This window comes from Fusarium venenatum (genome assembly GCF_020744135.1).
Source record: "Fusarium venenatum strain MPI-CAGE-CH-0201 chromosome Unknown EDB82scaffold_1, whole genome shotgun sequence".
In the NCBI taxonomy this organism is placed as follows: domain Eukaryota; kingdom Fungi; phylum Ascomycota; class Sordariomycetes; order Hypocreales; family Nectriaceae; genus Fusarium; species Fusarium venenatum.
This window is the reverse complement of record NW_027072129.1, coordinates 11,661,985-11,688,127: the sequence shown is the minus strand read 5'-3', so window position 1 is coordinate 11,688,127 and position 26,143 is coordinate 11,661,985. Positions and strand designations below refer to the sequence as shown.

General features: G+C 46.5%; 9 protein-coding genes across 9 annotated transcripts; 5 read left to right on the top strand and 4 right to left on the bottom strand.

The window, feature by feature from the left end:
- The first annotated feature begins 44 nt into the window (after window positions 1-44).
- EDB82DRAFT_493955 (uncharacterized protein) lies at window positions 45-2,136 on the top strand. Its single transcript, XM_065608460.1, has 4 exons — window positions 45-346; window positions 435-1,031; window positions 1,129-1,263; window positions 1,318-2,136. The coding sequence occupies exons 1-4, from the start codon at window positions 293-295 to the stop codon at window positions 2,032-2,034; spliced, it is 1,503 nt and encodes a 500-aa protein (XP_065466110.1). The 5' UTR covers window positions 45-292; the 3' UTR covers window positions 2,035-2,136.
- Window positions 2,137-3,283: 1,147 nt separating this feature from the next.
- Window positions 3,284-6,990, top strand: EDB82DRAFT_573344 (alkaline-phosphatase-like protein; the record flags this gene model as incomplete). The annotated part of the gene is made up of 2 exons (XM_025725444.2): window positions 3,284-4,919; window positions 5,312-6,990. The coding sequence occupies 2 exons, from the start codon at window positions 3,284-3,286 to the stop codon at window positions 6,805-6,807; spliced, it is 3,132 nt and encodes a 1,043-aa protein (XP_025587312.2). The 3' UTR covers window positions 6,808-6,990.
- Window positions 6,991-7,619: 629 nt separating this feature from the next.
- Window positions 7,620-9,383, top strand: EDB82DRAFT_553103 (general substrate transporter; the record flags this gene model as incomplete). The annotated part of the gene is made up of 4 exons (XM_025725666.1): window positions 7,620-8,107; window positions 8,162-8,724; window positions 8,792-8,995; window positions 9,055-9,383. The coding sequence occupies 4 exons, from the start codon at window positions 7,620-7,622 to the stop codon at window positions 9,381-9,383; spliced, it is 1,584 nt and encodes a 527-aa protein (XP_025587314.1).
- Window positions 9,384-9,445: 62 nt separating this feature from the next.
- EDB82DRAFT_573343 (uncharacterized protein) lies at window positions 9,446-11,195 on the bottom strand (the record flags this gene model as incomplete). The annotated part of the gene is made up of 3 exons (XM_025725777.1): window positions 9,446-10,704; window positions 10,832-11,028; window positions 11,167-11,195. 3 exons carry the CDS (start codon window positions 11,193-11,195, stop codon window positions 9,446-9,448), a joined length of 1,485 nt encoding a protein of 494 aa, XP_025587315.1.
- A 1,446-nt stretch (window positions 11,196-12,641) lies between these two features.
- EDB82DRAFT_473287 (uncharacterized protein) lies at window positions 12,642-13,427 on the top strand (the record flags this gene model as incomplete). Its single annotated transcript, XM_025725888.1, has 1 exon — window positions 12,642-13,427. The coding sequence occupies one exon, from the start codon at window positions 12,642-12,644 to the stop codon at window positions 13,425-13,427; it is 786 nt and encodes a 261-aa protein (XP_025587316.1).
- A 1,790-nt stretch (window positions 13,428-15,217) lies between these two features.
- EDB82DRAFT_493944 (fungal-specific transcription factor domain-containing protein) lies at window positions 15,218-18,557 on the bottom strand. The gene is made up of 6 exons (XM_065608459.1): window positions 18,287-18,557; window positions 18,104-18,180; window positions 17,817-18,042; window positions 17,127-17,764; window positions 15,857-17,061; window positions 15,218-15,784 (listed from the first exon to the last, which is right to left on the bottom strand). Exons 1-6 carry the CDS (start codon window positions 18,389-18,391, stop codon window positions 15,558-15,560), a joined length of 2,478 nt encoding a protein of 825 aa, XP_065466109.1. The 5' UTR covers window positions 18,392-18,557; the 3' UTR covers window positions 15,218-15,557.
- A 2,764-nt stretch (window positions 18,558-21,321) lies between these two features.
- On the bottom strand, window positions 21,322-23,224 carry EDB82DRAFT_438983 (uncharacterized protein). The gene is made up of 2 exons (XM_025726222.2): window positions 22,578-23,224; window positions 21,322-22,529 (listed from the first exon to the last, which is right to left on the bottom strand). Exons 1-2 carry the CDS (start codon window positions 22,893-22,895, stop codon window positions 21,525-21,527), a joined length of 1,323 nt encoding a protein of 440 aa, XP_025587319.1. The 5' UTR covers window positions 22,896-23,224; the 3' UTR covers window positions 21,322-21,524.
- A 680-nt stretch (window positions 23,225-23,904) lies between these two features.
- EDB82DRAFT_493930 (RmlC-like cupin domain-containing protein) lies at window positions 23,905-24,744 on the bottom strand. The gene has a single exon (XM_025726333.2). It carries the CDS (start codon window positions 24,527-24,529, stop codon window positions 23,990-23,992), a length of 540 nt encoding a protein of 179 aa, XP_025587320.1. The 5' UTR covers window positions 24,530-24,744; the 3' UTR covers window positions 23,905-23,989.
- Window positions 24,745-25,203: 459 nt separating this feature from the next.
- On the top strand, window positions 25,204-26,009 carry EDB82DRAFT_454819 (alcohol dehydrogenase; the record flags this gene model as incomplete). The annotated part of the gene is made up of 3 exons (XM_065607840.1): window positions 25,204-25,386; window positions 25,408-25,695; window positions 25,749-26,009. 3 exons carry the CDS (start codon window positions 25,204-25,206, stop codon window positions 25,965-25,967), a joined length of 690 nt encoding a protein of 229 aa, XP_065466108.1. The 3' UTR covers window positions 25,968-26,009.
- Window positions 26,010-26,143: the final 134 nt, after the last annotated feature.

The following is a 26,143-nucleotide window of genomic DNA, read 5'->3' as shown; positions in this document are numbered from 1 at the left end:
CATAGATAGAAAAAACAACTAAACTGCAAAGGGATGCAAAACCCGAGCTATGGCGATCCTCCATAATGACTGATTCTGCCGGTGTTAACTTGATGACAAACCCGATTTTCGTTGCTTCCAAGGGTTTTATTACCTTTTGAAGAACGTTGTTTCTATTTTTTTTCTTGCCCTTCGTGCATACGTAGCACTGTCACTGTCGACCTCTCAATCTTCGCCGCAAGCCTGCAAACCCTTGCCAAGTTGATGACACATACTGTAGTTTCAGCTGTCTCTCATCGTTAAGCTGAGCAGTATGAAAGTCCGTAAAAAGACGCTCTGTCGAACTTGTCGAAGACGCAAAATCAGTGTTAGCATACCTAATTCATTCCCTGTTGAGTTGTTAGCTCTTCTTGGTTGGTTTGTAGGGCCCCGTCACTGACAAAGCTGTCTATTAGTGCGATGGAAAACAACCTTCCTGCTCCCAGTGTCTCAATAGCGGTCGCTCCTGTGAGGGCTATCCAGAAGCACTCTTTGTCCCATGTCAAACAAGCACTGGCTTGGGGCAGCTAAGATCAAAAACTTCACAGAAAGGAGTTTCTAATTTGAGCTTACCACCCTCGGTTCCATTAACAACCAATAATCTCATTAAACGAAAGACTGATCTCCCCACTTTCTCCCCAATCTATCCGTGTCTTATAGATCCGTGGGAGAATTCCATACCATTAATTATTCACAACTATGTCCCCAAACAGGAAATTATTGCTGATATTATAGAAATCGTGCCTAAATCACCAAGGATATGTGGTTCATGGGTTACGGTACTTCCAGATTTAGCTGCTGGATCAAGCGGCACACTTGGCGAATGCTTCACTTCCGCTGTGAACGCGTTGGCCTTGTCCATCACAAGCTACCAAACAGGTCAGCAATTGGTACAGCCGATCTCATCGTCTTACGAATACGCCCTTCGTTTATTGCAGCAAAACTTACAATCGTTAAAAGGCTCTTATAGTTCTGAGCTAGTCGCTGCCGTGATGTGTATCGCCCTCTTAGAGGTGAGTTTGCTATCCCATTTAGTATTATTCTCAACTCCGTCATTGCTATTATTATAGTAGTTGAATACCTTCTGACGCTTTGCGATTGGGAGAACAGATTAGCTCGCCAACGACTCCTAATAGCTCGCTAGTCCATATCCATGGCGCAGGTGAACTTATTCGATTATCATCGCCGGAGGTCTTCAGCACCGGCATCCACCATAAACTATTTATTGGGATAAGGCCACTACTAGTAAGCAGAAGGGAAAGAAACAGTTGACTTTCATTCAGCTAACTTATAGCCCAGGTGATACAAGCGCTTATGTTACGGAAAGCGACATTCTTGGCTGACGAAGACTGGATAAAAGCACCATTCCAGCTTTATGAGCAGTCACAGTTACAAAACCTTCTCAATCTAGCAGCGGCTCTCCCTGGTATACTTGAGAGAATCGATGCTCTAAGGGATGAATCCGCCCAAACGGCATCAAAGGAAGCGAAGGGAATCATCACACAGCTTGTGAAGATGAAAATGAAGTTTGAGTTATGGGCCAAGTCTTTTGAAGCAGAGTCCCCGATGGCGCATTACTGGAACCAGACTAATAACAATGGCCTCGAAGATCAAAATGATACTTTGTGCTTCTCCAGTCTAAGTACAGCCAATGCTCTCACCTGTCTATGGTCGGTTCAGATTATTTGCATGTCGCATATTCAAGATCTCTTGGCACGTTTCCCCGAGTTAGCTGCGTTCGCGATTATTGTTCCTATCACAGCACTGAGAGAAACATGCATTGAATTAAGCGCAAGGATACTTCGAAGCATGGGCTTCGTGATGCAAGATAGCTTCCTGCTCTATGGACAATTCTCGGCAACTTTCCCTTTGCACACAGCATATCACGCGCTTAGTAGAGACTCAAAAGGGAGAGCAGTCTTTGACAAACTTAGGAAATCCCTTATGCCTAGAATCAGTTTCGAAATCGGCTCTTTTGGTAAAAGGATACCCACCAATGGAAAACGCAATGTTTAGATAGTATACATGAAACAAGCTATAAGGACCGAATATATTAATTTCTTCATCTTTTGCATCGTTGTGATACTCGTATAGTTTGCGTATGACAATCGCTTTGTGGTGATGACAGCGAAAGCCCGAAGAATGTCCGTGAGACTCGAGTCATGGCTCGAGATCCGAGGCACTTAGGCCGAGTCATTATTGTTGGTTAAACTTTGGACATGGGTGGTTGATGAGCATTTAAATACTTGGAAGGAGAAATTCAAAAACATGTCATTAAAACCTTGTTAGAGTTTATCCACGCTCATACTTTTGGAGTCTAAATTCAAAAAGATTAATAAATAAAGTATGTAAAACGCTCTGACGAAATTCAACTTTGAATCGACACGTGAACTAATAACTATAATATCTAGGTGGCTGAAAACATGATTCAAGTAACAAGAAACGATCCACATAATCTTTTCTTGTGAGTTTGAAAGCTGCCTTTTCTGATGATACCCTGTTAGAGATGAGTGGGGAGTTGACTTCCTCTGTCGTGATTACTAATTGGAAGCACGCGATCGAAAGGTTAACACTAATGACCAAGTAGCTTACTGAAAGTTAACAACTGCAAAAACGCATCATAGTTTAGTTCCGCAGTGATTTTCTGGATCTTGATCGAAAGTAATTGCCAATGCCCCCACCGAAATCTGCCAACACTTGCACTCAATGCCGCGTTCGCAAGGTGCCATTTACCTATTTCACTTAAAAATGCAGCTTCTAACTAAAGCCACAGGTTCGATGCGACGGCGGTCCAGACTCATGCTCCAATTGTGACCGTCTAGGTTTCACTTGTGCTTTTGCCACTACATCCCAAAGTCAAAGCCAACCCGAGCGTCGCCGAGGCTCTCGGGCTTGCGTTCAGTGTCGTAGTCAAAAAACAAAGTGCTCTGGCGAGTTACCAATATGCACTACCTGTCAGTTACGAGATAAGGACTGCGTGTATCCGAATCATAAACGGCAAAGTCGAGTATCACATAGATCCCCAAGTACCAGCAATAAGTCGATCGAGTCTACTAGTGAAAGTTCGCCTAGAGTCTCGCAGCTTCACCAAACATCTCCATCCACATTATCTATAGGTGATGGGAACTACACCTTATTATACAATGAACCAGCCTTACCAGAGGTATCTAATTATCTACCGGGACCATCACCTGGACAACAATCAGCTTGGAGAGGTTCTGTATCTGGCCCGGTCCCGAAACAAGTCAACGATGGAAATCGCTCAATGCCCTTACCACCCATGCGAGACCGCCTGCAATTGATCATTGACTTCTTCCGCCATTTATATCCTCTACCGTCATACGCCTTTCTAAATGAAGTCTCAATAACTCAACGGTGTCTTGATGGAAGCCTAGACGAGCCACTTCTTCTGGCCATTTGCGCTGTATCTTCATTTCATCTTCAGTACTCCAAGTACCACCCAGTTTCAACGTCGTCATGGATTCAGCGAGCAGAAGATGTCATCTGGTCTAATATTGAACAGCCAACGATCTTTAGAACCCAGGCCCTGCTTCTGATTGTCCACTACAGAATCGACACTGGATCGTTCCAGCGTGCTTATATGCTATTCGGTATCGCTGGCCGTGCAGCTAGTGCTCTGAGATTGCAATATGAGAGGATCGATCTTGGACCTGTAGCACAAGAAATTCGCCGAAGATTAATGTGGTGCATGATGCTTATCAACGGTCGTTTCTCTATTGGGCTTCCAGAATCAGAAGTTTGCTCGCCAGACCTGATCTACCTCAAAATGCCATGTGTCGAAGAGGAATTTCACGCGGACAAGGATTCCATGGTTGACGATGAACCCTTGACATTGGATGGAATATCTGAAAACGGGCTTCTCTCGACTCACATCAAACAGACTACGATCTTGCGCGATGTCATGAGGTTGACGCGACAAGCACGTCTCTCATCTCAGCCTATGCCACAACTCCCTGATTTGGTCGACGAATTTGTTAAGATGCTACAACAACTTCAAATTCCACAATATAGTTGCCAAGAACTGAAACGATACGCGTCTTCTAGGTGGCTCACACGATATCTGACGGTACATCTCACTTGGCATCAAGCTCATTGCGATGCATACAGGCTGTTTCTCTCAGGCTACCGTGAAGCGGCTTCTGACGCTGTTCTATCATCCTGCCAACCTGCACGCATCACCATGGGTGCTAGACTTTGCCTTTATCACGCTCGGGCGAATATTGCGATTATGGAGGATCTTTCGATGCTTGGAGATGTGATGCGAGTGAATCACCATATACTGGCTATCTGCGCTTACCACGCAAGTCGCCTGATTCTATTCCTGAGTAGGTCTTCATTGATCCCCTCAGAGTCCAATCTCACACCGCAAGAAGCATGTCAACATGCTTCTCAAGTTCTGGAATTGCTCAAATGTTTGTACAAACACTCAGCTGTAGAGCAGTACATCATCAAGGATCTAGAGTCATTGATCCAGTTGCACGTAGCTGGCAAGACTGACGACCGACAAGAATCGCCTGAACATGGTAATGGCGATAGTCAACAGCCCCGCTTCGCTGTAACGGTTCGGAAGCACAAAAGCCTGGGCATACATAGTGTGCTACAACGAGCAGGATTTGTTGACGATAGTGCGGAGGCTGGGATACCCTGCGAGCAACATGCAACCCAGACTCAGTCAGCTGTCCCAGATCCAGATTTGATCCGAGGATCACACGAGATGGAAACTCGGCAAGAAATCGGCTCAGCCACCGACGGTCACCTGGGATTAGACATCCTGATGCAAGCCGCTATGGGACCCAGTCCAGGCGCACAACTGATGGACATCCCAATTGAGCCTTTTAGTCTCGTTCCTTGGGATGCACTAAACGAGTGGCCATATCAAAGTAGTTTTTCGCCGAGGTCCGATGAGGACTACTTTTGAAGGAAGTTGGAAATTGTGTCATGTCTCGTTCGCCGATTACCGATTACCGGTCCCCCCGCTTCTGCCCCCTCCTCCACCACACGAAACTTGGGGTTCAGCGAGTACCGAGTAAGACAGAAGGAAGCTGTGATCGGCTTACTGCTCTTTATTTCTTTATTTCATTGATAATATTGGATTCCATATCCCCATACTCCGTTACTCTTGTCTCTTTGCGACATCTATTTGGCAAAGCATGAGCTGAACTTCTATTATACTCTTGCACAACGACCGGGTCAATCGTCAAACCAACTTTCGCGTTCACGATGCCTTCTTCGTTTCCGAACATTGTCTTCATCATGGCTGATGACCATGCAGCCAAATCTATATCGTGTTACGGTGCCGGGATCAACAGCACACCAAACCTCGATCGCATTGCAAACGAGGGAATGCGTTTCGATCATTGCTATGTCACCAACAGTATCTGCACACCTTCTCGAGCCGCAATTCTCTGCGGTACCCACAATCACGTCAACGGAGTGATGACGCTCGATTCGAAGATCAACAAGAGGCTGCCCAATGTTGCCAAACAACTGAAGTCAGGACCTGCAGCCTACCAAACAGCAATGGTGGGCAAGTGGCATCTTGGCGAGGGCGATGATCACGAACCCACTGGCTTTGACTACTGGAGTGTTGTGCCTGGTCAAGGTGAATACTGGGATCCTCAGTTCATCGAGCCCTCTGGAACGTCTCGAGTTCCCGGATACGCGACCGACATCATCACGGATAAATGTATAGACTGGATGGAAAAGCGCGACAAGTCACGGCCATTCTTTCTCATGTGCCACCACAAAGCCCCGCACCGATCTTGGGAGTATGATCAAAAACATAAGGACCTCTACAAGGACCCTGTGCGTCTGCCTGATACCTTCACCGATGATTACAAAAACCGTGCAAATGCTGCGAAGGTGGCCAAGATGAAAGTTGCAGAAGACTTGACCTACACAGACCTAGGCATAGTACAACCAGAAGGTCCCAGAAGCCAGACCGGAGAGAAAATGATTGACAAGTGGTGGTGGAATGATCGGAAGATCCCTGCGCCTGAAGATGTCACTGGGTTGAGGCTCATCTGTAAAGAGACGGCCCAAGTCTTCACCTTCAAGACTAAGCAAGAGCTCGCAGAGTGGAAGTTTCAACGTTACATGCAGAGGTATCTTCGTACCATCCAAAGCATTGATGATAATGTTGGCCGTATGCTTGACTGGCTTGATAAAGAAGGTCTCGCGGAGGACACTATCGTCGTCTACACATCTGACCAAGGATTCTTTCTTGGTGAGCATGGTTGGTTTGACAAACGATTCATGTACGAAGAGAGCTTCCAAATGCCTTTCATGATCCGTTACCCAAGAGAGATCAAACCCAAGTCGGTATGCGGTGATATTATCTGCAACGTCGATTTCGCACCTACGTTTTTGGACTTTGCAAACACGCGCATCCCCACTTACATGCAAGGTGTATCTTTCCGGCCACTTGTCCAGGGCAAGACACCATCAGATTGGCAACAAGTCGCATACCATCGCTACTGGATGCACCGAGACATCATACACGAGGCTTATGCTCACTACGGTGTTCGTGATCAGAGGTACAAGTTGATCTACTGGTATAATGAGGGCTTTGGCCTTGAAGGTACAAGGGCTGGAGGCCAGGAAAGAGAGTGGGAGTTGTTTGACTGCCAGGAAGACCCACTGGAACTGTTCAATTGTTATAAAGACCCGCAATATGTTGATGTTGTTCGACGGATGACGCAGATGCTAGAGGACAAAATGGCCGAGATTGGAGATGAGGATGTTCACAAAACGCTTGGCCCCTTGTGATGAATAACTTATTTACGGTACATGTATGAAATGAAGAAAATTGCACAATACATGCCATTAATTCAACTTGACTAATACGTAATCAATTGCAAATTTCAGCAGAACAGTGTGTCGAGCTCAGTAGAGTTGTGATTTCGTTTTTATTTGAGCCTTTCAACTAGTTATCGGGGTATATGACATAGACACAGTTTTAGTACCAACAAGATGTTGCTTTTACTAGACACAATTACAGATGCAACTGATATAGCGATGTTGAAATGCTTTGATTGAGTAATTTGTTGTCGGACATTGGTTGCTTCACTGGCCAGGTTGGTCGACCCAACACAAGGGTTATTATCGGGGATAAACGTTGACTTCGACTAAAGAAACAGTCTTCCGCCCATTGTCTCCATAAACGCCATAATGGACACGACTGACGAGCAAGCTAAATTCTTATTGAGGAAGTAGTTTACCGACTTCTTATAAATATCTGCCGAGTCAAGTTACGCTACTGTTCCCCGAGTGGCGAGACACCAATCACATCGACAGGATCACCGACAGCCGGTATCGACCAGCTACTACATCGGCGAAATATGCCATCACGTCAAGAAAAGACGGTAGCACGTCAGGAAAAGGGCCAGGAGGGTGATAGAAGTTGTGGGGTACATATGGGAACTAGGGAAAATCTGGGGTAGACATTATAACAATACTACGTCTAATGATGGCTGCCAGACTAGTTCATAAATAGGCCAAAGCCACGTACAAAATGATTAACAGCAACTGCAAGCACTTTCATTCTGCTTGAACACCTCTATTCAATCCTGCCTGTCGCCATGTCTACAGAAAAGGGCCCTGTCTCTCTCCAGGACGAACAACACCCTCCCACGAGCTTGAAGACATTAAGCGAGCAAGATGCAGCAGCCAACGAGGCCCAACGCGTCGAGACAACCTTGACAGCAAAGCAGGCATTTTCTTACTACTACAAGGCTGTGGCTTGGAGTGTAGCAATGTCCATGTCAACAATCATGGAATCCTACGGGTTGCTCCTCATGAATTCATTTTTCGCCTTTCCCCAATTCCAGAAGAAGTACGGAGTCCAGCTACCCAATGGTTCATACTCTGTCCCGGCTAAATGGCAGCTGGCACTTACTATCACCAGTAATATTGGACTGATAATTGGCGTGTTCGCCAATGGCTACTGCGCCGATCGATGGGGTTTGAGAAAAGTCATGCTCACCTCACACGTTTTCTTCGCGGGCTTCGTGTTCATCAACTTCTTCGCTGAAGATGTCGAAACTCTTGTCGTCGGAACCCTCTTGATGTACGTGGTCTCTCTTCCATTCAACTGTATAAATATTTAACCTGAACCTTGCAGATCCATTCCATGCGGCTTCTTCGCAGCAGCGACTCCATCCTACGCAGCCGAGGTGTCACCATTACGATTAAATGGATATCTGACAGTCTATGTCAATCTTTGTTGGGTTATGGGAAAGATGATCTCTTTTGGCGTTCTTACCTCGATGCTTAAAAACCCGACAGAGTGGTCTTATCGCATCCCCTTTGCTATCCAGTGGGGCTGGCCTCCGTTCATGCTCATCGCCACATATCTTGCACCTGAGTCACCATGGTGGCTAATCAGGAATGGCCGTGCTGAAGAAGCCGAGAAGAATCTTCGACGTCTATGCTCTGCACCTAGTGATGTCATCGATCCAAAGAACACAATTGCAATGATGACTCGTACAATTGAGACAGAGCGAGACATGAATATTCAAGGATCATACCTCGATTGCTTCCGAGGGGAGAATTTGCGACGAACTGAGATTGCTATGATCAGTTGGGGTTGCCAGATCCTTCCAGGTTTCGCAATCCAAAACTACATCACCTACTTCTTCACCCTTGCGGGACTCTCTTCGGGTGACTCGTTCAAGCTTTCACTGGGTACGTACATATCTTGAAAAATCATGACAATCACTCTAAGAAAATATTCACTGACTCTTGTAATTAGGAAATGCCGGTCTCGCATTTGTTGGCACAGTTTCGTCGTGGTTCATGATGACTCGTTTCGGTTGGCGCACACTTTACATAGGAGGGCTATGTGCCATGTTACCAATTATGAGCCTTGTGGCTTTCCTTGATCTTGCACCACATGGCAAAGACAACATCCGTTGGGCTCAGTCTGCTCTTCTCCTCATTTGGTTCTTCTGTTACGGTGAGACTATTTTTTATTGCATAGTTCACAATACCAACGCTAACAATCTGAACTTCTAGGCATCTCAATTGGTCCCATCCCATACGGTATTGCGGCGAATGTCGGTGCTTCCAACCTTCGAGTAAAGACGATCTCACTGGCCCGAAACACCTATTATTTTCTATCCATCATCAACGTCATTGTGGCACCGTATTTGTTGAACCCTCAAGAAGCAAATTTGAAGGGAAAGGCTGCTTTCCCTGCTGCCGGCTTGACTATCCTTCTTCTTATCTGGACTTACTTCAGGTTGCCCGAAGTGAAGGGGCTCACTGCCGAGACTCTAGACCACCTTTTTGAGAATAAGGTGTCAGCTAGAAAGTTCAGACTTGCAGCAAATGAGTATCAGTAGATTGGTGAAATGTAATCAGACTATGCCAGATCAAGAAATATCAGATACAGAATTTAGCTAGCCTACCGCAATATATAATCGTTCACCTTTACTCCACTCTTCCGAAGGCTTTCTAATGTAAGTCTCGGATCAAAGTTCGTCCATCGATCTTCTTTAGCAATATACCAAAACGGCGTGCCATTATCTCTCCAACGAAGTTCCCATTCTTCCGGGACAGGAATATTATCCAGCCTCGAATCTATATGCTGCCGCTCTCCTTCTGGAGTCTCAAAAAGCGGATCCCCAACACGTTTGAGGTACCGCAATCGCCAACCCTTTGGCATCTCGCTAAGGATCGCTTCGCCAGATAAGAGCGCTAGGTGAGCACATGGTCCTCTAATCTTGTACTCGCCGTCTTCTATAGGTCGAAGGACTAGGGGGAGATGGCTGCCAAGAAAGACGACTACAAGGTCACGAGGCTGACAGTTTCGCGGTCCTAATGTGATGTAGCCCATTTCCGTTAAGTATATGGATCGACCATGCATGAAATAGGTCAAGTATGCGAGTTGAGCACCGAGCGTCTCACTATTGGAGCTGATTCTCTCAGCCAACTGGTCTTGCGTCTTGAAAATGACGGGAGGATAAGTGTAGAAGTCATTCACGAGCAACCTGAGGGAAAATTGCTGAACCTTTTGGAAATTCCAGGTCTTTGGGTCAGGACCCAGAAAGCGTCGTGCTGCCTCTAGTACAACGGCTTCGAGTTGTGCTTGGGAATCTTGGCCGTCCTGGGGTCCGATCAGCTCCGTGATGTAGTCGCATCGGACTCCTTGCACTAGCAGTTGCTCTTTGGTAAATGCATGTGCTCTCTCGGCTGAGCAAAGTGCAGCCCGACCATAAGTCATGGGTCGCAAGTGCTGTATCCTCTCCAAGTCAGGTATCCATGTTGGTTCGGAGGCCGAGTCGCACAGCGATAGTAACTTTAGATCTTGATGGTACGATGACGCCCGAGCCAAAGCCCCGCGATGAACATCCCTGACATTCTTTCTATAGTTGATGTTGATCTCGCTGGTAAAGCCACCCTCTGCGAGACCTACCAGGGCATACACCCTATCCCTCGGCTCCGTAACCTCACAGGCGTGTGTAAAGATTACAAGCGAGAAGAAGTCCCTCAAGTGTCGAAGGACGGAAAAGCTGCGTGCGTTGGCGAATTCGATCATCAGGTGGAGGTCAAAGTTGATCGTACCAGCCAATGCCTCTCTTTTTGAAGCAATGATCTCTATTGCGCTTATAAAATACACCCAGAGAATACTGTCGCCGCCGACGAGGATGATAGTATCTCTACCTGCCAGTAACATTTTCTGACGTACCCAAATAACATTAGAGAGTGGTGTAGGTTATATCCTATTGAATACTGATATGAATTATAGTTCCTAAATCCTGTCGTCGAAATCACACTCCAGTGAACGCACTTTCGAAAATCTTCCTGATATCCGTCTTCTCGATTAATCCACATTCCTGTCGGATCTTTTCTATAAGAACTCGCAAGAACTGAACAGGGCTGTGTCGAAAGTTCGACCTGTTTACCGAGTTTTCTCCAGAACCCGGTGGAATAAAGCCATCTGGGCCCCCAAGCCAGTCCGAGCAGATCGCAAACGGCTGTATAATCCTTCAAAGACGATAGGTACAATTGTCCGGAAAAAAGGGTCAGAAATAAAACAGTATTCCTTGGGATGGCATCCACAGTGGACTTTCCTGGTACGCGATACAGCTGTAAGTGGTCAAGCGATCGGAAGGTAAGGTTTACCCTAGGGGCATAGAGATGCTAAGACACATCTCGAGACCTTTCGATCAATGGTAGTAGCTCTTGAGCCTCAAATGGGCTTATGGTCACGAGGTTGATAGGTTCAGCTTGGCATTTGCCGGTCAGGATCCATTGCACTGAACGTTGAAAGAAGTCCGAGTAGCTGTTGTTGATTCCAAGAGTCCCTTTAACTGTCTTTGCAAAATCTTATGTGGCACGTAGTCTGCTGGAAAAGCTTTGAACGTCGAAATACTGAGCGGCGGATGTGCTCTTTAGGGTCTGGAAGGCCGGCTTGTGCTCAGTCTTGGACAATGTCATATTAATCGAGGAAGAGCCCTTCAGTATCCACGTTATCAGAGACTACCTAATGAAATGAGTTTCTGGCTCTGCCGCAGGTGGTCTCTCAACTTGTCGCTCTTGCTCGGTTTCGGGAGAAAGTTCTCGCTCCTGCTCTTCCTGTAATGATGCCGTATGAAGTTCAGTCAGTCCAAAGTCGTCGCAGCGGGCTCGAAGCACGTTAATTTTTGAGGCATAAGCTTTATCCAAAAAAGAAATCAAGTTAACATGGCCGTTTCTAGGACGATAGCGTTGGTCCAAACTCTGAGCTTCATATTCGAGAAACTGCTCAGCCCATCCAGAGCCAGTATCGCCTTGGGTGACGTTTCAAGCTCTACAACCTTGCCAGAACTGTCGAATACAATAATCTCATCATCTTCATTGAAGCAGATGACTGCCTGGGTGTCATTTTCATTCCGATAACGTGCCAGCTACTGTTTCGCAAAGTCTAGGTTATTGAGGTCAATTATCTGAGCGCCAACGTCCAAAACTACACGTATCTGTGTATCCATTCCCGATATTATATCTAGAAGCATCCGGCTATTGAATGGGGTACCTTTGGTTTCCTGCAGCACCAAAGTGACCCCATTTTGTGACTGCAACAAATAGCCAAGCACGAGAGTATTAGTGTGCTTCTGCTCCGGATGGTCTAGTTGCTTGATATCCGTAGGGAGAACATATCTCAAGTCATTGGTCCCACTAAACCCAGTGGTAGGATGGTCTTTGGTCTTACCTAGATCCCAGCCCGAGGGGAAACTTTTCGGATCCATGGTATTCGATGTCATGCCAAGTGATATACCGGGCATGCGATTTAGCGCGATCAGACCGTCTCTAGGCTATACTATCCACTTTGGCATGCAAGGTCAAAATGTCCTGGTTCACTTACACAAAAGCGAACCAATGCTAGATCTGGTTCCATCCAGATTACTGAAGGGGACAGTCCCTAATCAGTTGGATGACAATTTTGCCCATTGGTATCATAGCAAATCAAAAACTATAGAGTTCCGTAAACTTCACAGTCATTGGGCTCCGGATGATACGACAACTGACGTTTTACACAAGATGACGGTAATTGGAAGCTTGGCCGGGACGATGATGTTTTTCTTGTTGCTCCCTCAAGTGAGCTGGGCACGCGAATTACAATGATTCTCGACCCGCTTGAAGCATCACTGGGGCTTCACTTGGTTTATGATACTGTCGAGCGGGCGACCGAGATCCGAATTCCAAATCTGCGACTGGAATTTCTTATCAAATCCGGAGATTACTTGGTCAAATCCGAACAGTTCCGCGACATGCACATCAATTCGGATCAATCTACAGAGACACTAGTGGGATTCAAAAGCAAACTAGTGTTAACCAGCAGCAGGGAACCAGCTAGCAGAACAGTCCTTATTCCTGAAGGCGATGTTCGATATGAGATGAAGACATTCGACCATCTCAATAAGCACACCACGGTAACGTTAGTACAGGCTTACAAGCTCGACGATCTCCTCGGTCGACTTGTCGGTAGCACCAGAACTGAGAGCAGACTTTACCTGGCATACCTCCACGGACTTATATCATTCTGCCTTCCGGACCCCTTCATTGGACGAACAGGAATCGAAGAAGCTCTGGATATCTTAAGATCTGCGGTAGTCCGCATACCAAGCATCTTGACTGAAATTTCCTACACTATCCTGGAAAGAATTGTCAGCCTATCACTAACTCGTTCCTTCTACCCAAAGAAAGAGAAACTGATGCAGGTCATCGAGTGGTCTTCTAGACTGAGTTACATGTCCCAGAACGATCGCTTCTACAAAGCCGTGCTCGACATACTCGCGAGATGTCGAGAAATCTGTTTCCTTTATCCCAAGCACGAAGTACCGGACTCTTCGGATCACTCCATCCTTCATCTAGTGGAACGAGCAATCACTAGGGCTCCTATTTGACATGTTTCTGGATTTGGGGCCGAAGGATTCACGGCTGAGGATGATGTTACATATATCCCAAGGGCCCAAGGAAGCATATTAGCCCGGGCAATCCGCGCTCAATAGATCGCTTTACGAGTTTACAATACTCATTGTTACGTCATCGAGAGAATTAAGTCTTCTTTTGCCGATGATTTCTATCAACGTCTTGGTGCGGTCCATGTTGTTAACGCAAGACAAGTATTACATCTCTTGCAGTATCTGAAGCCATTGGAAAGCGATTTTCCGCCAGAAAAAATGAACAATATGCAGGATCAATAGCCTGACGAGTCTTCAGCTACTTCTTCATAAGATAATTAACTGCAGGCTCGTAGGTGGGCGGGAAAATTCCTGACTTTTCGAAGCCTGTGATGATGTGGGGTCGCCGTGAAGCCTTCTTCAAAGATCTCCTTAGATCACGAGGATTAGTATGTGAAAAGAGGGGTACTTTGGAGAGGGATGAAGAAGATTACACATACCTTGAAAGAGCCCGCAAAGTCACGGCGGTTGAAGCTCATATTTCCCTTCCGTAGAGCATCTCGCAGCCTTTTTTGGTGTGCATTATTTAACCACTGAAAAACACCAATATCTATCGGTTGAAGAGTGTGAGTTGAATGAGGAAGAAGCCAAGCGACGAGAATATTGAATTTTATACAGCATTCTCGAAAGGCAAAGGAGCCGTGACCGGAGAAAGCGTCGATAACAAGCAACCGCCACAGTAGATCTTATTCAACCTTTCCCTTCGTGCCCAGAGGCTCGTCATATGGGGTAAGAGGGTTAGAAAAGCTTTTCAGGTGCTCGTTATATCCAAACCACTCTTCAAATTTCAGCTGAAGATATTATATGACTGCAGATTGCTCCCAAGACCGCCGGTTAAAGTCTTTAGCCCACTCGAATGTTATCTCGCTGTTCAAGAAGGCCGTATTCGACTATGCAAATCACATATTAAGATCGCCGTCAATATTCGCCCACTTGGGCATTGGAAAGGCTTTGAAGATAAGCCAAGGAGGAGTAATTGCTCCTGCGGCATTGTCCGTACCGGTCACCATACAAGTCTCCCTATCTTCAGGGGGGAAAACCTCTATTGCAGTCTTCTTCTTGGTATGCACGACGAGGCATTGCACCCGCTCTCGTAGTATTCCGGCTCTAATTCCTGCTTTATCAGCATTCTAACACTATAAGGCGTCGATTCCATATCTCGTGATAGCCTCAGTGAGCCGTTTAAACCACTGCTTTGTCTCCTCCACGCCGGCTTCGTTATACTTAAATCGAGCGTCTTCTTTCGACTTCAAAATCGATCTATCAAGCTCGGGATGATCGTCACAGAAGCGCCTGTACCACATCCTTCCAACCGGCACAGCATCAGGATCACGGCGGCTTCGTATTATATTTGCTGCATCTTCAATCTCGTGCTTGGAGGCCGGAAGACCGGACTTCTGCATCCAAATAATGGAGCTCACGATAGCCTCTTCTTCGTCGTCTGAGAGGAGTCGCGGCCGGCCCTTATTCGGCTCAGGAACCTGCTCAAAATCGAGAGTATTGGCCTCTTCAATCCGCTTGACAATACGCGCAATAGACCACTTCTTAGAGCCGGGATATTAACGTTCAGCATCGCGCAGAGTGAAAGCCTTCTTTGGGCCATTGGAAGCATCACGAGATAAGCCCTTTTGGAGTCGTTGCCGCGAAAGAACCACTGGCCGAGCGGCCTTGAGGTTAGGATCTAACGGCATAATGCACTTGGATAAAAATTCTCTTCTTTTCACTAATTGACGTCTAGATTTGTGTTGAAGTCACATATAAAATCAACGAAATTCGCAGCCCCTTGAGCTCTTAGGAGATAGGTAAACTCTATTAAGCACTAGACGCTCCTAGCTGGTGTTATAAGAGAGTTACCTTACTTAGGGGCAAAAGTTGTAATTAAATGTGTTGTCTATGATAGGGCTAGTTAAAATAGAGTGTAATTAATATAGATCCATCTAGGCTTTCGTACAGTAGCCTCGAACCCTGTCTAGAATGGACCAGTTCACAAGTTGATGCATAGTGTACTCCGCAGTAAATAGTCACTTAAGCAGACACTCTTCCCTCGTCTGCTGAGGATAGTTTCGTACTTCATCATGATGTTGACTGCTCGCCGCTATCCGTGTTGACAGGCTGCAACAGTCCATCCTCCCAAAGCCAGGCTTGGCCAGCCCCTTGGAAGCCGTTTCCAGGAGCTGCAAAGAGAAACGGCCGGGCTGACTCGTCGTTCAACTCCAGAGATTCAGTCAACATAGACGAAGTGGCAGGAAAGCTAGACCAATCTGAACCAGCGGCTTGCGGGTGCCTAGGTTGGGAGAATACTAATCTGCGAGTCAGTTTCCTGAACATCAATGATCACTCCGCCGGAACGTTGAAGACGTCGTTGCGCGTACCTTGCTGAACAGAGGATATGGCCTGGTTGTAGTTGAAGTCCTCTGCGGGTAGAAGATCGTTCCAAGTACCTTGCATAAACTCATCCTGTTGTACTTCTGTACCAACTTCAGATCTTTGGGCCATAGAGCCGTCACCATCTGGCTCGTAAGTAGCCATCCCTGTTTGGGAAGCAGATCCGAAGTTATAGCCTTCGCCTTGAGTTGGAACGGGGACACTTTTGCTTGGCACCGACTGACTCGGATTCTGGAGAGTCGGCTTTTCATGGTTTAGAGTATCAGACTGGGCTACTGGTTCCGCGAAGATGGAATTCATTTCCTTCTCTAGAATGAGGCGAACCAACTCCCTTAGGATTTTCTGGCTCTGGGTCGACAGGAGTGTTTTGTTTCCGATCGAGGCCGTTGTAGAGACAATGCGGCCAATAGCCCTTTTCGCCTGCTGAGCCTCTGACGAGAGCGGTGCTGAAAGCGCCACAATGCTGAGAACCATGCCAGCTGTGAACAACTGTATACCGATATAGGATGCTGCGTGAGTGTGCCTCGCCTCCTTAACAATTGAAGCGTTCAGGCAAGCTGTCCGAACTGCAGACTTGTAGCACTGAGTTTTGCTCAGTGCCAATGTTGCACTGTCTACGGCACACGGGTTTGGCTTGTTCGCTGTCTTGCCCTTGACATTCGATGCATCCGTGCTGCGCATACCATGAACAACATGCGATGGGGAACATAGCCCAAGGGGAAGTTGCAATAATGGCCGATGAAGTAGAATTTGTATGTTATCGTAGGCGAGCTGTAAAGCCATGGCCTGCAGTCTAAATATCCTCACAGTATTGCTTGTCAGGGGATCTTGGTCTTGCTGCATCACGAACTCGGAATCGTTGTCGCTCGGGTGCTTCAGTTCGGGCGGGAGGCTCTGAAACCACGACTCAAGGTCCCGGCATATCGACCGAATGGTGTGCAAGACTGATGTCAGCGACGTTGAGGAGTTTTCAAAGTAAATGTCGCGCATAACACGAGCCGCTATCGTGTAGAGAACGAACTTGTAACGCTGGTAAGAAAAGATGGTGACTGGATAGATTGACTCGCCAACACTCTCGGTGGAATTAAAAGATGGATGACGGGCAGCTGTATCCTCAAGATTTCGAACCATGGCCACATGTGACTCCTCGTCTCGAATAGAGCGCGGGCGGCCAAAGATGATGGAATAGAAACTGCTCACACTTAGCCAAGTTGCCCGCCAGGTGTGCATTTGGGTGACGGTATAAACGCCTCTTACCAGTCAACAACGTACAATGCCCACCATACTCGTCGTTTGACTTCACGGGTCAGGGTTGTAGGCTCTTTCCAAGTGGCTTCTTGGTGAAGACACATAGTGTGAGCACACTTGACTCCCATGCCATGGATGGCAAAGGCTAGATTCGGCCGATCATGGTAAAGATAAAACGTGCTCAGAAGAACACATATCTGGACGCCTTCAACTCCCCCAAGCTCTACAATATCCAACAAGTGCACACGTGTGCTATTCAATAAATTGCTTTGCAGAGCGTCCAGGTCTGTATCTGCCACCTCCAAGGAGAGATTTGATTTTCGGTTTATATATCTAGCTCCGATAGCAAGAACCAGCATCAAGCAAGCCAGAAACGGAAGATCCTCTGGCGTAGCTTGACCTGTCAACATGATGGCATCGTATCGTTGACGAAATGAAGGCTCATGGAACAAGACCATGAACCAGTGCACGGAATCAAAGTAGGCGTTGAACAAGTCATCTGAAACGACTTTGGAGGGCAAATTCAATCCCAGTATTTGATTGATCGGAACGGCATCTGAAGACAGAGTTGTATTGTTGCCTGAGCCACCCGGTAATGCTGAAGTATCGGTATTCAGTGACGTATCAGGGCTCAATTGCTGTAAGATCTGGCCATTCAAAATCAACTTAGTTCATTTTGAATCTCAGTGAGGATCATACCTCCTGTGTCAACTTTACGGCTGAGGTATCTCGGGGATAATTCCGGGGAACCGTTGTATTCTCATCCAGTTGGCTGGTTTCATGAAAAGAAGTCTGTCGCCACGGTTTTTCCGATAGCCATGGATTGGGCAGAAGAGCTTCGGGTAATGTTCGGTCAGGTCTTGAGGAAACCGTTGTTGGTGATCCACTGCTATCAACAGCAGAGTCCCTATCTTTATCTTTTTGCCTACGCTCACTTCGTGTTACAATAGGAGTAAGGAAGATGAATGGCTTATTCTTGAACGTACCAGGGGAGATCTCGGGAGTCTGTGACGCACTCAACGGCTGAGCGACTGCAAAGGGCACAAGGTCGCTTGGTATCGCACTTGGGTGACAGGCTTGTTAACACAATAGGTCTTTATGTTAGCATCACACCAGCAAGTAGAGGTGCTCGTCCGAGGCAATACCAGAGTATAGGACATGAAGCATACCTTCAATTTCTGGCGTCGGCATCTATTACAGGCCATGCGAACTCGTTTCCTCGGGCGCTGTTCGTTGGTCTCATTCGACAGTGACTCAGATACGACCGGCACCATGGTTGCATGTCGGATATCGGTTAGGTTCCGTGATAGGGAAAAATAAATTTACCAAGGTAGATTGGCAATAAACCAGACAGAAGTACATTAGGATTTTGTTAAGCGGGGTAAACTGAGTTCTATGTTGTCATCAAAGCTGCTCGTGGTTACCGAGCTAAGGAATAACATTTTCCCCGATTCATCTCGCTTCAGTCGCCACAAGTAGGTCACATGAGAAATAGAGGAATTTAGCTAGCCCGCATTAAGAGGTAAAGAAAACTCAAGTAACTAGGGTTTATCTCTTTGAGCGGCACAAGGCATCAAAAAGTCACTCGCCCTACTTTACTTACTAACCACACTAGTACCTGCGGGGCACGTAAAGTTCTCGTCAGACAGCTGCTTAATTTTTCACCACCAAATTCATCAAAAACCTCACGCAAATAGCCCCTAGCCTATTGTAGTTAAAACGATAAGCTCTTTAAAGATACAAGATAGCTTAGATAATCACAGCTTTGATACCCTGCCTTTGAGGGCAGCTAATGACCCCAACGGCGTGCCTAATTTTCCGCCCAAAGAGGGCCGCGGTAATGATTTTCAACCTTTCAAGCTAGAATATCATGATTTCAAGATCAACCCTCTGCCCAAGGAACCACTTGAATTATTCCAGCTTTTTATAACTATTTCCCTTATACAGTCATGGGTCGACTACACCAACAGCTTGGTCGCTTACTTACTTAAAAATGCTGTTATTAATAACTGGAATACCCCCCTTTCTGAACACTCACGCATCCTTAAATAGGAAGGCATCTCCACTTCAACGGCTTATGTATGGTATGGAGTCATTATTTACCTAGGGATTCATAGGGAAATAACAACAAAGGACCATTAGAGAGCACCTAGCCTAGGAGATCAGCGCCCTCTTCACTCAATCATCAAGTTGATGCCGCTACGGAAGTTCAAGATAATCAACAGGTATTTCCGTACTTTTAACTACACCAAAGTCGATATAAGGAATAAGGAAATCTTCCAAAGACCTTCCAAGCGGCTAAAGAGTAGTCTAATCTCACACAGAAGGTATCAAACGAGCTCTATCTTCCAGGGACTAATCTGACTGTAGATAAGTGTATAGTGCCATTTATAGGCAGATTGAAAGAGATAACGCTTATCAAGGGAAAGCCTACACCGGTAGGCTTCAAAGTCTAGGTTATCGCCCAACAGGGCTTCTTTCTTCGGTAGCTTTAGCACATAAAGTCATCACCATATACCGCTTTTATCGTCAACCTACCTACAGCGAAGTGTTACGATCTCGGCGGTTACGTCACGTGTACCCCACAATTTTCCTCCAACCAACACTAAGCTCACCCACACCAAGCTCACTCAGGCATACGTGAAACCTACCCTATAGCTCACCTCTGACATCGTGAGCCTTTGCCTAAAGCTCACCACTGTACAAGTGAACCCTCATGTATATATACATTCACTTAGCATTAGTTAGTACACTTAGCTCGACAGCTATCAATAAAACATCTTCACCTGAATACGCCTTACCCGCTCTATTCACTATTAAGAGACGTGACACTTCGCTACGCTCAGTATCATAACGCCCTACGCATCTGCCAACATAAACCTAGTACGGACTAGTTTATCCCTTGGGAATCAAAACCGTCACACGAAGCCGCAAGGCAAGAAGGGAAAGCTATAGACCGAGATCCCTCTCAGCAATACACAGAGCATCGTGGTTCACCTAGTAAAAAGGCTGCTTCCTCGGACATATCACGTCTTCACAGATAACCTCTTCTCGTCACCGCAGCTCTTCCGCCTCCTTCAGTAGCTTGGCTTTAGTGCCACAGGTACGGCATGCCCTAACTGCAGCATTAGCACCGAGATAAAGCAGATAAAAGAGACCGGCAAAGCTCCTGACGGCATGCCTTTGAGGTATAACGAGGTTATATTAATCCTGATGCCGGATAAACAGGTATAGATAACTTTTAGCTGTGTTTCCCTTACTAATTTGTCCCTTTTTACTCCCCCTAGGTTATCCAAATCGCTTGGAAGGATAGCAGCATAGTGCTCTTTATTTCAACTGTATACAGCGGCGCCTTTCACGAGCGCACACTAAAAAAGAGGAAGCTGCCGGCTAAGAGAGGCACGAAGGCAGAGGCATAACAGCTATAGCGCCTTTTCAACAGGAATAGCTTTAAAATAATCCCTATACCTACTGTTGCTGCTCAATATAACGATGAAATGAATCACATGGACCGCGGTAATCAGATAAGGTCCTATACGACGTACAAGCATCAATTCCGCCGCAGTCCATGGCAGGCGTTGCTTTGGAGCTTCCTCCTCGAAGTCGCACTTGCGAATAGCTTCATTTTGCAAAAGAAGACCCGGCACCCTCGTTAGAAGCCTTACAGCACGCTACGAGCTTGGAAGGAATGCATCTGCAACGCGACTTTTAACACATATGCTGCTGAAGGCGGCAAAAGGAAGAGAAGTCGGTCAGGGAAGGAAGAAGACATCGAGGATATAGAAGCACGGCAAAATCACCTACAAAGAGATATCAATCATGTCCGCCGAGGCAGCTATTCGCCCTGCCTAGCTTGCAAGGCTACCGGCAAGGGCAGCCTCGACCCTTTAAAAAAAGAAAGGAAAAAGGAGGCTATCTCGAGCCGATATCAGGAAATCAAGGGTGCCGGAAGACTAGGTACGGTTGCAAATTATGTGATATAGCGATTTGAAACAATGCTGACTGTTGGTACCTCTATCACACGCCAATTTAGGTGTGGGTGAATGTACCGATCGTCGCGATCATTTTGATTGGCCCCCGACCCCGGTCGTGACCTCACTGATGCCTTGTGCCGCTCAAAGAGATAGTTTCGGTATTATATCACGTATGGATGACAAAACAAATGACTTGTCGAAAATTGATATGCTTAAACTTGCGGTATATGCAATCTCAGCACAATTATTATTCCTTCAGCAAATCCGTCCGCTTGCACCGGTGAAAACTCACAATTATTTGGTATCCATTAGAATCCTTTGAGCCATCGAATTCACAGACGTCTTTTCATTTGACCGGCCGAAATAATATCAGATAGTTATTGATGTTAGGGTGTTAATAATATTTGATGCTCTAGTACAATGCCGTACACTATCAAACGACATTTTGAGAAGTTTTCTGAGCCCTACCACGGAACCCCCAGGCAATCTGGTGCGCCACGGTAATAGATACTCCCAAATCGTCTGCCCATGCCCAGACTAGTCCCGGATTCTTCTGAAATATACGGCCCGCCGCAATAAGATCCAGCGGAGTATCATCTGCATCTTGGCCTCCAAGAATTAGTTGCTCAGCGAGATCACCTGTCTTGATGCTACCAACAGAGCTAATAAGCAGTTTGTCGCCTATAGCCTTTTTGATGGCTTTTGCAAAAACAGCTTGGTATCCCGGGCCACCAATTGGCTTTTGCATCACATGGTTTCCGCCACTCGACACATCCAAAACATCTACCCCATACTCAGCTAGAATAGATGCGAGCTTCGTGCTTTCGTCAATAGTCCAGCTTTCACCCTGATACTCTGGATTATTTTCCAACCAGTCGGTAGCGCTGATACGAACAAATAAAGGCATATCCACAGGCATGATTTCCCGTACATCCTTGATAATCTCAAGAGCTAATCGAGAGCGATTCTCGAAGCTGCCACCGTACTGATCTGTGCGTTTATTAACAGCAGGCGAGAGAAAAGTCGACACAAGGTATCCATGGGCAAAATGCAACTCGATGATATCAAAGCCAGCAAGAATAGCACGCTGTGTAGCAAGTACAAAGTCCTGCTTCAGTTGGTGAATCTCGGTCAAAGTCATAGCTCGAGGCGTAGGAGTATGTTCGCTGAACGGCTCAGTAGTAGGTCCGATCACATCATCGGGCCATCCATACACATCCTTTGTCGCAGTGGCCGTAGAGCTCAGCCAGGGAGCAATAGTGGAAGCCTTGCGGCCTGCGTGGGCTAGCTGAATTCCAATGAGGATATTCTGACCATGAGCAAACTCGACATGCTTTCTCAGAGTGTCAATGTGGGCATCGAGCCAAATACCCGAGTCCTCTGGTGTGATACGACCATTGGCTTGAACTGCTGTAGCTTCTACCATGATAAGGCCAGGCTATCTATGTTAGGTTTCTTCTCTTGGGGTGGTAGGGTGAAGACTTACCCCTCGCTGAGCTATCCCTCCGTAGTGGGCGATGTGCCACGGTGTGTGAAAACCCTCATGTGCGCTATACTGGCACATTGGGCTGACCCAGATACGATTCTGCATCGTAACGCCTCGGATCTTGAGCGGAGTAAATAGCTTTGGGATAGGCTTCCCGTCTGGCTGAGACTCCAGCGCTGTTCCGGCGGGAGGATCTTGCGCAGGTGTAAAGAACGGGATGTTGGGCGCAGCAACGTTGTGTGGTGGTTCAGCACCGGTTGCATCATCGGTAATTGCTTGCTGGGAGCTCGCGAAACGTTGCGTAAAGTAAGCAGACATGGTTGATGTTTGAGATAGCCTGGATGTATAGCTTTCAGAGGTGAGTTGCAATTTCGGAAGTAGTAAGGAGCATAGGGATGCTCTTTATATCATCTGAACACAGGTCGAGGAATGAACGTTGCTTACTACAGTTCCCAAGAACAAACGTTATCCGTTATACTTCATGAGTGGCTAATGCCCGCTGGATCAGGCCCTAGTAATCTCCAGGTTAGGACCGCACCAGGAGCCTCTTTTCTCTCAAATTATCCCCTTGAAATTTTTCCGCTGTGGCAAAAATACCCAAAAATCGCGGAATTTAACGTTAGCATTTGTGACGTAGTTACGAACACATTTGATTGTTAACCGACTGAAACTGGGCGATGGCCCTCCATACAACATTTAACCGGGGTGTGGGGAGCTTCTAGCTTATGTCTGAAGATCGGAAAGCCTAACTCCACAATTAAATCTGTTTTGGAGGGAACCTAGTGACACGCAGACTGCTGTCGTGATTGGCTTTGCTCAATTGTTTGCTACATACGTCTTCATTGCAGTCTGGAAAACTAACCATGACCGAGACGGAATGTCTGCTTATTCAATCTGAAAGAATTCTATTAACTAAATAAGGCTTTACCTCGCGTTCTCAAGGTACATCTCGGAAAGAAGCATCACTCATTAATATGATATCGGCCCGAGTACAATTGATCGCGTAAGCTGGCTTTTTTGAATTTTCAGCCTCGGATCTTTTCTGTGGGGCCAGCTGAGTGGGTCTTTGATATCCGGTGGAAGTACCCGGTCGTAGCCATGTGGTTAAGAATAGGGAGTAGGCTTTCTTTCATCAAACCATAGTAGTACTAGTCCATGATATGTATTTAAGTTGTAAATGACTAGTCTCGGGTAATTTCAAAACGATTTTACAACTCCTCACCCATTCAAATGGTTAATAAAGCGATTACGAATATAGACACCACAAAAGCGTAAAATTTAACACTTAATGAAGTTTAATATTAAAACACGTGCTATTAGTAATGCTATCAGCCGTGTACATTATTTCCCATACCAGACCATTTCAAGGAAACATTTTGCAAAGTAACGGCGCTAGTCTCGATAGTTCACTCCTAACGTATAAACTGCTGGACAAAATCCTCACCAAGTCCGACGTTCTTATAATGTTCTTTGGCAAGCTCCAACTTGCTGAAAACATCTTCGATTGCCTCCGGGTTGCCATGCTGGTCAACATAGATGTATGCTCCAGTTACATGAAAGAGAGTAATCATCTCTTCAACCCCTTCAGGTACTTCCAAAGTATGGATATCACCAGGAGGCTCGAAAGCATAGCTACCCTCCTCGGCCCACCATTCATGTTCCAGGTAGTGCCATCGGCCCTTCAATACGGTTGCGTGAACGGGGCCGGCATGTCTATGGCGCGACAAGATACCGCTCTTTCTAACTCGTAAAAGATTGACGAAGTAGCCTTGGCTGACATTGAAAAGCAAGGGACGAAACCATACACCTTTGGTTTGGGGAACCCAAAGCTTTTCTTCGAAGTCGAGCTGCACCATGTTATGCACAACGAGGTCATCTGCAACGTTTGGCAGTGGAGGACCTTGATAAGCAACCTTTTCAGGGGCTGGTCGGGATGGCGCAGGGAAAGCCATGATGTTTCTTTTGTCTTGTTGTTTGATTATTTGGCGATTGATGGGTGTATGATTGTTTGCTTGGCTGGGGGACAATGACTTTGCAAGAGAGTAATGCCAGGTGATTCAAAGAATTCCTACCATCCAAATCGCTTATAGGAGGAGTTGTATTATAGTTGCCATTAACATGCGTGACACCATTCCTGGAGTTTTTTGCCTTGGATGTTTGGGAGTCGGTTCAGAGGCTATCCGATATTCCGAATTTCCACCAATGTCAACATCATGGGTAGAATATCGTGGGAGTAGATCATCCCGCCGGCTACATCCGAATACACCACTGGGGACTTTAGATTGTTCTTTTCCGTTCCGTACCCATATCCACCGGATGAAACCCACACTATTCCTACTTCAATTCTTGATGACCCACCAAGATAAGTGCCTTGATCCGATTCGATTGAGCTAATGCGCAATGACAATCAATGTGGGCTGCCCACCGAGCCAGGGTGGGTAGCCTTGATAGTGTAAACCTACTCCGTTACTGCACCGGATAGCAGACCCTTGTCTGCCGCTTTCCTATGTTTGTGTTTCACGGATACCCCTCCCCAGCATATTATGTTTAAAGGTTGCGATGGGTTGATTATATACGGCCGTACGCACGAGGTTTGAATTTCGACTCGTGCTGTCAACAATCCGGAATGTCTAGGCTCAGCGGCAAAGTAGCCATCGTAACTGGCGGAGGGTCAGGCTTTGGTGCAGGCATTGTCGCCAAATTTGTGTCGGAAGGGTGCATGGTGGTGGTAATGGATGTCAATGCGAGCCTTGCTTCTCAAACAGTCGCGAAATTGCCATCAGGAAGCGCCATTGCGGTCCGCGGAGACGTGTCCCAGAGCGCCGACTAGGTCGCTGTCTTGGACACCGCTCTGGTCAACTTCGGAAGCCTGGACATTGTGGTGAACAATGCCGGGGTACTTCACACTGCACAACCATCCGTCGACATCAACGAGGAGGAATACGATCGCATCATGAAAGTCAACGTCAAGCAACTTCTCTGGAGTACCAAAGTAGTAGTCCCATACTTGATTAAAAATGGAAAGCCTGGAGCCTTTGTCAATGTGTCAAGTATGAGTGGGGTGCGGCCAAGGCCCAACCTGGTATGGTACGCGGCAAGTAAAGGTGCCGTCAATTCGGTATGTCACATCCAGTATCAAGATGAGAAGCAATGTGCTGACATATTAGCTAGGCTACCAAAGGCCTCGCCGCTGAATTTGCAATAGCTAAAATCAGGTTCAATGCGATTTTGCCAGCTGTGGGAGAAACCAATATGTATTTGTTCTACGAGTGGGCCGAGGAAAAACGAACATCTCCAATGCTAACTCTAAAGAGGACGCCTCTATTCTTGGGATATGATGACAGCCCGGAAGCGTGGGGAAAGATGATTAGTTTGATTCCTCCGAGTTAGTCTATTTCAGTCTAATCCGGTGGAGATGATTTTTAAGTTTCTGATACATTTCCATAATATTGTCATAGCATTGATTTATAAGCATACAGCTCGTTGACAGTGAATTCGTCATAATGTGACATTAATTTCACAAATTGATTCTTTTATAAGCAAGCTAACTAATAGCAGCGTAGGGA